This window comes from Rhinopithecus bieti, unplaced genomic scaffold, assembly GCF_001698545.2.
Source record: "Rhinopithecus bieti isolate Rb0 unplaced genomic scaffold, ASM169854v2 scaffold_26125, whole genome shotgun sequence".
In the NCBI taxonomy this organism is placed as follows: domain Eukaryota; kingdom Metazoa; phylum Chordata; class Mammalia; order Primates; family Cercopithecidae; genus Rhinopithecus; species Rhinopithecus bieti.
The window spans coordinates 50,069-62,855 of record NW_016811701.1 but is presented as its reverse complement, the minus strand read 5'-3'; the positions used below and the strand labels follow the sequence as shown (position 1 = coordinate 62,855).

Genomic DNA, 12,787 nt, shown 5'->3' with positions numbered 1-12,787 from the left:
GGCAGTAAATTTTGGATTTTGGAGTATTTTGGAATTTAGATAATGGTTACTCAACCTATAGTAAGTTTATAGTAAGAAACCTATAGTAAGTAGGATTAAATAAATATTAAAGGTATTTAAAATAGTTGTTATCTATGAGAATTATGAAAAGATACATAAATATGTTTCAAATTCTGTTCCAAAATTAAATCCTTACAAGCCATATTTTTTTTAGACATCAAGAGATGTTTGAAAAAGATACTCAGTTTAGAAGTTAATAGCATTTTAATGTTAGAAGAATGAAAATGAGATCTAACAGCTGTGTCTGATACTTTATTTTTGCTTTTTAGATTTCCATTTTGACAGTGCCAGCAGAGGAACCAGGAACTTTTGCTGTTCGGGTCATTGAGTTATGTTCTTCAACGATGACATGCATGAAGGGCACCTGTAAGCATAGTGGAGTGGTTATTTGTATTTTGTGTTTGTTTAGGGGGTAAAGGGAGCAGCTATTACAGTTGTGAAGGTGCTATTTATAGAGATTTTCTCACTTTTTTATTATTCACAGTTTTTGTTTATACAAAATATGGTTATAGAGTAAGTCATTTCGTACCATCCCCTTACCTATAAACATTTCAGTGGCTAAATCTTCACAGGCTTAATGTTTTAGTTCTCCAGTGAAGGAATTTTATGACTTTCAATTCTAACTTTTATTTAGCTTATTGGAAACCTGGCTGCATAACATTTTTTTTTTTTTTACTGCTAATTTTTTTTCTTTCTGTCTTAGTCCATGTGAGCTGCTATGAAAAAAATACCTCAGACTGGGTAACTTAAAAACAACAGAAATTTATTGCTCACAATTGTAGAGGCTGGAAAGTCCAAAATCAAGGTGCCAGCCGATTCAGTGTCTGATGAGGACCTGTTCCTCATAAGTGGCACCTTCTGTGTGTCCTCATATGGGCAAGGGAGTAAAAAAGCTTCCTTGAAGCCTTTTGTAAGAACACTAATCTCATTTATGAGGGCAGAGCTCTCGTGACCTAACCATCTTCCAAAGGCCTTACCTTTTAATACTTCTGCATTGTGGGCCTACTTGAGGTATTAAGAGGTAATACTTTTGCATTGCATATGTCAACATATGAATTGTGGGGAGACACAAATATTCAAACCATAACACCTTGAATTCTAAATTCTAAATCCAATTACTAAACTTTTTTCACGTATAAATTTTCCATTTAGTTTGTTTTTTTATGAGACTAAAGTTAAGGACTACTTTACCTGCTCTTTCACTTATATGTTTCAAAATTTTTGTTTCCAGCAGCATTAGATATCATGCATTCTACAACATATTTCTTGATATTTCAGTAAATAGGAGTCGATAAGTATACATTATACATCACTGTGCCTAGACCTAAGCTATGTACTATAAGTATTAGAAGCAGAAGGTGAGATGCCTGATTTGAAATGTTCGTAATTGTTCTTACTGCTCACCTAATGGAACAAGACAATTTATTTATTAACTGAGTACGACATATTGTGCTAGGCATTTCATGGTACGAAAAGATGAGTAAGATATCCCCTGACCATAGGGGATTCACAGTCTAGTTGAACAGATAAAACAAGCACAAAAGTAGCTGGAAGACACAAAATATGAGAGGTGCCAACAAACAGTGTACTCTAGGGATTCATAGGAGGGAGACGTAATATCATTAACTAGAAAAATAGTTTTTGATCCTGTAAACGTGTTGCTCAGATTGTTATGTGAATTCTGAGAAGCAAAAAATACTAATACGGTTTTGCGTAGTCACAAGGAAAACTTCAGTGGGGAAATGTAGAGCTGCTACTTAAAAATAGGAAGTCTGATGCCAGCAGAGAGGGTTAAGAAAACTTTTCAACATTGCTATAATCCTAAACTTCCTTTGGAAAAGTAGCTCAGAGGACCATTTCTCCTTTTATAGTGTATTAGTCGGTTTTCATGCTGTTAATAAAGACATACCCGAAATTCGGAAGGAAAAGAGGTTTAATTGGAATCACAGTTCCACATGGCTGGGGAGGTCTCAGAATCATGGCAGGAGGTGAAAGGCACTTCTTAACATGGTGGTGGCCAGAAAAAAATGAGGAAAAAACAAAAGTGGAAACCCCTGATAAACCCATCAGATCTCGTAAGACTTATTCACTCTCATGAGAATAGCACGAGAAAGACCAGCCCCCATGATTCAGTTACCTCCCCCTGGGTCCCTCCCACAAGGCATGGGAATTCTGGGAGATACAATTCAAGTTGAGGTTTCAGTGGGGACACAGCCAAACCATATCATTCCACCTCCGGCCCCTCCAAATCTCATGTCCTCACATTTCAAAAGCAATCATGCCTTCCCAACAGTCCCCCAAAGTCTTATTTCAGCATTAACCCAAAAGTCCACAGTCCAAAGTCTCATCTGAAACAAGGCAAGTCCTATCTGCCAATGAGCCTGTAAAATCAAAAGCAAGTTAGTTAACTTCCTAGATACAGTGGAGGTCTAGGTATTGGATAAATATAGCCATTCCAAATGGGAGAAATTGGCCAAAACAAAGGGTTTACAGTCCCCATGCAAGTCTAAAATCCAGCGGGGCAGTCACATTTTAAAGCTCCAAAATGATCTCCTTTGATTCCAGGTCTCTCACATCCAGGTCACACTGATGCAAGAGGTAGATTCCCTGGTCTTAGGCAGCTCTGCCCCTGTGGCTTTGCAGAGTATAACCTGCCTCCTGGCTGCTTTCACAGGCTGGCGTTGAGTGTCTGCAACTTTTCCTGGTGCAACCCGTTGGTGGATCTGTCATCATTCTGGGATCTGGAGGACAGTGGCCCTCTTCTCACAGTTCCACTAGGCAGTGCCAGAATAGAGACTCTCTATGGGGGCTCCAAGCCTACATTTCCCTTCCACATTGCCTTAGCAGAGGTTCTCCATGGGGCCCCCAACCCTGCAGCAGTCTTTTGCCTGGGCATCCAGGTATTTCCATACATCTTCTGACATCTAGGTTGAGGTTCCCAAACCCCAGTTCTTGACTTCTGTGCACCCACAGGGTCAACACCATGTAGAAGCTGCCAAGGCTTGGGGCTTGCACCCTCTGAAGGCACAGCCTGAGCTCTACGTTGGGCCCTTTCAGCCACTGCTGGAGTGACTGGGACACAGGACACCAAGTTCCTAGGCTGCCCACAATATGGGGGCGGGGTGGCCCATGAAACCACTTTTTCCTCCTGGGCCTCTAGGCCTATGATGAGAGAGACTACAGTGAAGGTCTCTGACGTGGCCTGGAGACATTTTCCTCATGGTCTTGGGGATTAACATTAGGTTCCTTGCTACTTATGCAAATTTCTGCAACAGGCTTGAATTTCTCTTCGAAAAATGTGTTTTTCTTTTCTACTGCATTGTCAAGCTGCAAATTTTGTGAACTTTTATGCTCTGTTTCCCTTTTAAAATGGAATGCTTTTAACAGCACCCAAGTCACCTTTTGAATGCTTTGCTGCTTAGAAATTTCTTCTGCCAGATACCTTAAATAATCTCTCTCAAGTTCAAAGTTCCACAAATCTCTAGGGTAGGGCCAAAGTGCTGCCAGTCTCTTTGCTAAAATGTAGCAAGGGTCACCTTTACTCCAGTTCCCAACAAGTTCCTCAGCTCCATCTGAGACCACCTCAGCCTGGACCTTATTGTTCATATCACTATCAGCATTTTTATCAGTGCCATTCAGCAGGTCTCTAGGAGGTTCCAAACTTTCCCACATTTTCCTGTCTTCTTCTGAGCCCTACAAATCATTCCATCCTCTGCCTGTTAACCAGTTCCAAAGTCGCTTTTACATTTTCAGATATCTTTTCAACAATGCCCCACTCTACTGGGACCAATTTACTGTGTTGGTCTGTTTTCATGCTGCTGATAAAGACATACCTGAAACTGGGAAGAAAGAGGTTTAATTGGACTTACAGTTCCATAGGCTGAGGATGCTTCCGAATCATGGCAGGAGGCAAAAGGTACTTCTTACGTGGCAGCAGCAAGAGAAAAATGAGGAAGAAGCAAAAGCAGAAACCCCTAATAAACCCATCAGATCTCATGAGACTTACTCACTATCATGAGAATAGCATGGGAAAGACCAGCCCCCGTGATTCAGTTACCTCCCACTGGGTCCTTCCCACAACACGTGGGAATTCTGGGAGATACAATTCAAGTTGAGATTTGGCTGTGGACACAGCCAAACCATATCATATAGTGATTTGTGCTACAGGAAAATCTTAACCATGACAGTTGTTGTTATTTTCTATTGTTACTTTAACTATTTTCATGTCTTTTATCTGTGTTAGCTTCTTAGGTATAAAATAAAACTGCACTTGTTATGATTTTGTAATTTGTATTTATTTTATGTTTGTGAATATACTTTTTCAAATTTCCATTTTTAGTTCAGATTCACGGAGTATATGCACAGATTTATTACAAGGGTATATCCCATGATGCTGAGGTTTGGTCTTCTGTTTATCCTGTCACTCAGATAGTGAACATAGTACCCAATAGGAAGTTTTTCAGCCATTTCTTCCCTCCCTTCCTCCTTTTGGAGTCTTCAGTGTCTGTTGTTCCCATCTTTATGTCCATGTGTACCCCAGATTTAGCTCCCACTTATAAGTGAGTTCATGTAATATTTGGATTTCTATTTCTGTGTTAATTCACTTAGGATAATGGCCTCCAGCTGCAGCTGCATCCATGTTGCTGCAAATGACATGATTTTCTTTGTTTTTTATGACTGCATAGTATCCCATGCTGTATATGTACCGCGTTTTATAATCCAGTCCACTGTTGATTGGCAGCTAGGTTCCATGTCTTTGCTATCATGAATAGTGCTGTGATGAACATGGGAATCCATTTTTTTTTCTTTGTGCAATGATTTATTTTCTTTTGGTTGTATACCCAGTAATGGGATTGCTTGGTTGAATGGTAGCTCTGTTCTAACTTTTTAGAGAAATCTCCAAACTGCTTTCCACAGTGGCTGAACTAATTCACATTCCTGCCAACAGTGTATAAGCATTCCCTTTTCTCTGCAGCCTGGACAGCATCTGATATTTTTTGAATTATTAATAATAGCCATTCAGACTGGGGTGAGATGGTGTCTCTTTGTGGTTTGATTTGCATTTCTCTGATTAGTGATGTTGAGCATTTTTTCATATGTTTGTTGGCCACTTACATATCTTCTTTTGAGAAGCGTCTGTTCAAATCTGTTGCGTACTTTTTAATGGGATGGTTTTATTCTTGTTGATTTAAGTTTTTTATAGATTTTGGATATTAGTTATTTGTTGGATGCATAGTTTTTTAATATTCTCTCCCATTCTATAGTTTGTTCACTCTTTTGATAGTTTCTTTTGTTGTGTACACGCTTTTTAGTTTAATTAGGTCCCATTTGTCAATTTTGTTTTGTTGCAATTGCTTCTGAGGACTTGGTCATAAATTGTAAATAGCCTTCATAAATTGTTTTGTAAATTATTTTTCCGTTTGTCATATTTTAATATCCCCAGTCTAATAATTCATGTTCACTGTTGATAATTTGGAAGATACAAAAAAGAAAAGTTACTGTAATCCCTCTACCAAGTAATGATAAATACCCTCGGTGTATGATTCTTTGTCCTTTTTTCTTTGTATGGGCATGCACATATATTTTCATAAAATGCAGTATTGTTTTATATACTGTTTTATAATATGTCTTTTAATAAATGTAGTACGAAAATGTTTTTGCATGTCTGTGATAGCATTTTCAGTTATTTTGGTTATGCCATTTAAACTGAAGTGAGACCTCAGTTTTTTCAGTGGTGCTTGGCAGGAGTAGAGCAATTATTGTCCCAAAGTTTTTATCTTGCTAAGATACTCTTTCCTGGTCTTTTGCTAGAGAGTGTTGGTTTTTGTTGGGGCTTTTAAAATCTGAGTCCATTGGTGTTTCCAGTTGTCAGTTTCTGTGGCTCTCACTTGGAGATATATGATACAAAAGAAAACCCAGGGGACTCTGCCATTTTGCTCTTTTGGTCCCAAGTTCTCTAACCGGTCTGCTTTCTTCGTTCCAGTTTTCAGAGTCTTGCTATGTTGGTTTGATATATTATGTCCAAGATTTTAGCTGTACTCAGGAAAACCAGGATAATCTCCTTTATTCTTTCAGGATGTGGAAGTCTCAAAGTGCCCCCAAAGTTATACCGACTTACACATCCAATGGCAGTTTATAAACAAACATGTCTGTTTTCTTCAAAGCTTCAAGAGCACTGTTATCTTATCAAAACTCCTTTGCCAATTTGAAAATTGAAATACTGTGTTTAAACTTGCGTTTAATAACTCATAAAGTTATGAGTTATGAGCTGTACCTCGGCCCCTTTTAGCCATGACTAGAGCAGCTGGGATGCAGGGCACCACATCCTTAGGCTTCACACAGCACGGGGGGCCCTGGACCTGGCCCATGAAGCCATTTTTTTCCTCTTAGGCCTCCAGGCATGTGATGGGAGGGGCTGCTGCCAAGGTCTCTGACATGGCCTAGAGACATTTTCACCAGTGTCTTGGTGATTAACATTTGACTCCTCATTACATATACCATTTTCTACAACCAGCTTGAATTTCTCCTCAGGAAATAGGTTTTTCTTTTCAATCTCATTGTCAGGCTGCAAATTTTCCAAACTTTTATGCACTGTTTCCCTTTCAAAACTGGATGCCTTTAACAGCACCCAAGTCACCTCTTGAATGCTTCGCTGCTTAGAAATTTCTTCCACCAGACACCCTAAATCATCTCCCTTAAGTTCAGAGTTCCACAGATCTGTAGGGCAGGAGCAAAATGCTGCCAGTCTCTGCTAAAACATAACAAGAGTCACCTTTACTCCAGTTCCCAACAAGTTCCTCAGCTCCATCTGAGACCACCTCAGCCTGGATTTCATTGTCCATATAATTATCAGTGTTTTGGTCAAAGCCATTAAACAACTATCTATGGAGTTCCAAACTTTCCCACATTTTCCTGTCTTCTTCTGAACCCACCAAACTGTTCCAACCTCTCCCTGTTACCCAGTTCCAAAGTCGCTTCCACATTTTCAGGTATATTCTCAGTAGCGCCTCACTCTAATGGTACCAGTTTACTGTATGAGTTCATTTTTGTGCTGCTGATAAAGACATACCGGAAACCGGGCAGTTTACCAAAGAAAGGGGTTTATAATGGACTTACAGTTCCACGTGGCTGGGGAAACCTCACAGTCATGGCGGGAGTCAAGGAGGGGCAAGTCACATGTTACATGGATGGCAGCAAGCAAAGAGAGCTTGTGCAGGAAAACTCCCCCTTATAAAACCATCAGATCTCATGAGACTTATTCACTATCACGAGAACAGCATAGGAAAGACCTGTCCCCATGATTCAGTTACCTCCCACTGGTTCCCTCCCACAACATGTGGGGATTCAAGATGAGATTTGGGTGGGGACACAGCTGAACCATATCACCATAGCTTAATCAGTTTATCAGTACAAAACTAGACAAAGGGACTGGGTTTGGTTTTTTACTCTTAATAGTAAGGTTCACACCAGGAAGTTTGGCTGAGAGAGTTAAGTTTCAATTTATTATTTATACTGTGCCTTGTTCCCAATAAAAAGAGAAGTTAATGTTCATTTAAAATCTTGTATGCATTCTTTTACAATAACATTCATTACTGGAGTAGTGCTATAATAGAGTTAATGTTTAATGTGTAATATATAACAAGACTTAAGAAAGTACACTGAGATAGAAACTGATATTTTTATCCATTACTTGCTCTTATTAAGATGGCTTAGATTCTTTTTTTTTTCCTCCTCTTTTTTACATGCTTTTTGTCCTGTTTCATAGACATTCAGGAGCAATTTGTAACTTGGTACGATTGAAAGGTCTTTAATTGTGGTATTTTCCTGCTGCTGCCCTAATTTGAGAGTCATTGACGTGCACAATAGTTGGCAAGTTGTTCTTTTCTCCAGTCTGTCTTTCTGAAACAAACTAGCTTCCATAATCTCATAGCAAGGCTTTAAACCCACCTTTTTCTTTTCTTATTGATTTCTTTCTGTCTTCAAGTCAGAAAAAAGAAAAGAAGGCAATACACCCCTGTGTTTATTTATGTGTCAAAACCCTGTTTGTAACTCATTTATTTTTCGTCTTTTAGCAGGCTCCCCGAGTTGAATGGGGCACAATTATTTAGTTTTAGAATGTACATCAGTCGTCTTCCCTTCCTAATCCTACTTTTACTTCAAATCTCTCTTCTAAGGGTTTTGACTTTCCCTATACCTTATTGAATTAAAGCATTTCCTGAGCACAATGGAACATGTTTTAAAATTCACATAATTGTTTCTTTTACAGAATAATTTAGAAACATAATTTCATTATTTTCTCAGGTCACAGCACCAAAACTGAAAGTGCTAAATATACTCTATTTGTGCCATAACATCTCCTTTTGGGGGGGAAGGATGTGTGGAATTTGACACTTTTACTCATAATTGGAAAGAAATGTATATTCAGAAGGAATTCTGTTTCAATTCGAATCTGGTGGAAGACTTTTTACCATTCTATCTGAATGGTGTCTTATTCTATATTATGTCCTTACATTAGCTATGTGGTGGCAATTCTCACTATTTGTAGTAATTATGATGTGAAATGTTTGCGGACCATCCATTTGATCATGGTTTTGTAGAAACGTTCAAACAATAAAATTAGTGTTTAACAAGAATAAATTTTAAATGTAAATTTTATATTTTAAAAAAATCACTCTTTTAAATGGATTTTTGTTGTGACTTATTTTCTCTTCAAACAGTTACTTAAAATAAGTGGACAAACACATCTATACATTTAGAACTTTGGTTCCAGTTGTATCAAGTGACAGATATGTAATCACGTATTGCTAACATGAGGTGACCAAGTGCCTTGCCCGCTTGGCCTAAAATTTGATGGCCTGTAATAATGAAATCATGAAATAAACTTATTGTTCTTCCTGTTGAGAAGAATCATTGAACACATATTGCCCAAGTAGTGTTAACTGATTGTAGTTATCCTTGAATAAACTTCCAAATATAATCAAAATATAGACGCCAATGAGGATTTGGTGACTTGGTTCCCCATACCTCAAAGTTTATAAATTGAAATTTATAGAAAGTAAATGAGTGGTAAACTTTACATGATTTAATTAGAGTTCAACTTGTTTAACAAAAATGTATTTTAAAGATATGTTATTCACGAACCAATTACTTGGGACATACTTATTCCAAAATTATTGGCTTTTAGGAGACATATAGGAATCTCTTCAGTAAAAATTTAAGCCTTTTTGTAGTTTTAAACACTGGATTTCATTTATGTCTAATCTAGTATGTCCATTATTCATTAGCCATAACAATATATATATGAAGATGTATTTTTCTTTGAAAAATATTACTGATTTTAAAGGTATTTTCCCCACATAAATCCAAGTAGATGAGGAAGTTTAAATTTTTCACCGGTACTCTACTCTTAACTAGTGAAGGTTTTATGTCGTCTTTAAGTACATATTAAGTGTTCACTTGTTAACTAATTCTGATACTCATTTTATCTTTACTTCTCTTCAGTATCTACTACCCAAATTTATCCATCCTTAAATCAGCACAAGCTTTTACTTTCTTCCCATTGAGCACGGGGTAGAAATTTGCAAATTTTTAGTGTCGACTAATCAGGTTTGACTAATACTGTGGCACTTTATATTAAATTTTATTTAATTATTGTCACTTTCAGTGGTGTATAATATATAAAACATTAAATCTTAACGTTTTAGATATGAGGTAATAAGGTAGAATGTATAATTCTCAGTGTTTTCAACTTCTCAGCCACTTTTTTCTTTATACAAGTCACACTTTTTACGATTTTTATTTTTAATCCTGTGCTTTGTAAATGCTATATTGTATGTAGTCTTAAGTGTGTGCTCAAGAATGTGCTTAAGACATAAAACTACCTCAGAGTTCACTTATACTTTTTATTCTCTTCAATGACTTTTCATAGATGTCACATTGCCTTAAATTTGGTTTGATTTAGAATTTGTAAAACCATAAGTATACCACTGAAGTTTACCTTCACATCATATGGGAATAGTATATATGAAAGGTTCTTGAAAGGCAAATAAATAGTTCACTAAACAAGGGAGATACATTTCATTAACACAATCCGTATAGTGGTGGAGAACATAGGCTAGGTTCAAATCCCAGTTTTTACTAACTACTTGACTAACCTCTTAGGCAAGTTACTTAATTCCTCTGTGCCTCAGCTTTCCTATCTGTGAAATAGGAATAATGATAGTGTCTACCTCAGGACTGTTATTAGTATCAATGTTACTTAAGCTGATATATTGATAGACTGATAGGAAATCCTGGTTACCCAGTAATGTAGGCGTTTTGCAAGCAACTTTGGGTTAGCCTCGTTTTGCATCTTTTTTTAAAGTAGTAGAGTTACATTTTGTAAAATCTAAAGTCCGCTTAAATTTTCCTCCCCTCAGCTAATTTGGTTCAGGTTACTGAGATTGTTAAATAATTGAAATGTATTTGTTTATTGTGTTTTTCAAAGCTAAACAAGCCATATTTTTTTTCACAGAGTTCATCTTTCAGGACATACCTAATATATTTATTTCTATTCATCTTATATCCTAAGTGAATTTAATATGAGATTTACTTTCTTTTAAAGTCATTTGTAAATGAACAAAACATTATCTTTGCAACCCTTCCATTTGACATTCATTTTCATGTTCTTTGCAGTATTTACTCATACACTAGACATTTTGAATTTTTTTCATACATACTAATCAGGCAATAACAGCTGTTTTATTCTGGGATTTGATGTTACAGGATGTTATTTATCTGTGATATGATTATATATTTGTGAATATATAACGTGAAATATATATATGATATACATAATAACACAGAATTTCATGTAGATACTGGTTTATATACTTTTTCTGCTTTTGTGACCCTATTTTTAAAGGTGTCATATGTCATCAAACTCATTTCCTTACTTGCTACCATAGAGAAGGTGTGTCTGAGCTTCTCTGTTTCATTGATACAGTCATATCCTCATTTGTGCTGTATTACATAAATTACATGTGGCCTTTATAGTTGTATGAAAGATATGTTACCAGCCACATTGATCTCTATGTAAATTCATTACGTATTTCTAGTTAGGTTGCACAACAAAGCCTACTTGCTGACTAGCCTATAAATAAAGATTCTTTAAATGCATTTGGAACAATTTTGCCTGCTTGTATAGAGTGAATGACTGCTATATGTGGTAACCTCAGAAGCTTGAGGAATAGATTTCCTGCCTTTTACAGCAAGCATTTACTTAGGTTTTACATTCACATTTGTAATGCCATCCGTTTTGATTTAAAATCTGTCATCATTGAAAGAATTGTAGCTGGTGAGTAAGGAATTACTTTCGTAAACTTGAGACTAGAAGAGGTCTTATAGATGGACTAATTGTACCCCTTCATTTTAATTATAAGGACACTGAAGCCAGAGAGAAGAACTGACTTGGCCAAGTAGATACAGAGAGCTGAAGTGAATACCAGACCCATGTAATCATGCTATACTATGTCGCTCTGCTACTGTACATTGGACTTGTTGCTTTTAAATGTGCTCATTATTATTCTTATGCACATTCTGAGTAGAAATCCCACTTCTTAAGTGTTTCGAAACAACTCGAAAGAGCGATCAGCATTCCAAAGGCAGTTTTGGAGAATTAAAGTGTGTTGTTATTTCTAGTTTTGTGTTGAGTTACTTCTCACTTCTAAATTAAGACTTGCTTTGCACTAAGATTTCTTCAACGCCAATACAAATCAAGTATATTGCCAAAAGACGGATTGTGATAGAAAATACATGTTTTCATTAAGTCTTTGGCCATTTTTAGCTCATTAAGCCTTTAAGCAGTTGCTAAACGAAGTCAAAGGAGCATAATTTATAAAAAGATAGAGTTAGGATTTAATTTTTTTTTGTTGTTCAGTTACAATCTCACATGGTACCTGTGGGAAATGTTTCCACTTGTATTGCATCTTCCACAATCTTAGCAATAGTTGTCAGTTGTTACTAATGAAATGTAATACTTTCAGGAAAGCATTTGCCCTGCATGATCTAACTGGTGGTCGTTGTTGGCCTGTATTGAGCAAGTTAATTACTTGGAGAAGAATTAAAGTCACAAAGACGCAAAGAAGAATTTTACATAATTGAATTTTAGTAGAAATGTGATAACATATTCTACATGTTTGGTTTTGAGTTTACCTTATATCCTTAAGGTCTTCAGACTTTTTGCTCATTTATCCCTTGAACACTTTACAAGTTGACATACACGGTTTTTCATCAGAAGAGTCAAATAATTGCAAAGAATATAATTTCTAACATCATAAATATTGACTTATGGGGCGGAGCAAGATGGCCGAATACGAACAGCTCCAGTCTCGCAACTCCCAGCGCGAGCAACACAGAAGACCGGTGATTTCTGCATTTTCGAATGAGGTACTGGGGTCATCTCACTGGGGAGTGCCGGACAATCGGTGCTGGTCAGCTGCTGCAGCCCGACCAGCGAGAGCTGAAGCAGGGCGAGGCATCGCCTCACCTGGGAAGTACAAGGGGGAAGGGAATCCCTTTTCCTAGCCAGGGGAACTGAGACACACAACACCTGGAGAATCGGGTAACTCCCACCCCAATACTGCGCTTTAAGCAAACGGGCACACCAGGAGAATATATCCCACACCTGGCCGGGAGGGTCCCACGCCCACGGAGCCTCCCTCATTGCTAACACAGCAGTCTGCGCGAT

General features: G+C 37.3%; 1 protein-coding gene across 1 annotated transcript in view; it reads left to right on the top strand.

Annotated features, from left to right (window-relative positions):
- CHM (CHM Rab escort protein) overlaps positions 1 to 12,787 on the top strand; it is a 185,383-nt gene that overhangs the window by 144,771 nt on the left and 27,825 nt on the right. Inside the window, exon 10 of the mRNA XM_017894674.1 lies at positions 330 to 443. Within this exon, the coding sequence (XP_017750163.1) occupies positions 330 to 443 (114 nt within the window). The remainder of the gene's footprint in view (positions 1 to 329; positions 444 to 12,787) is intronic.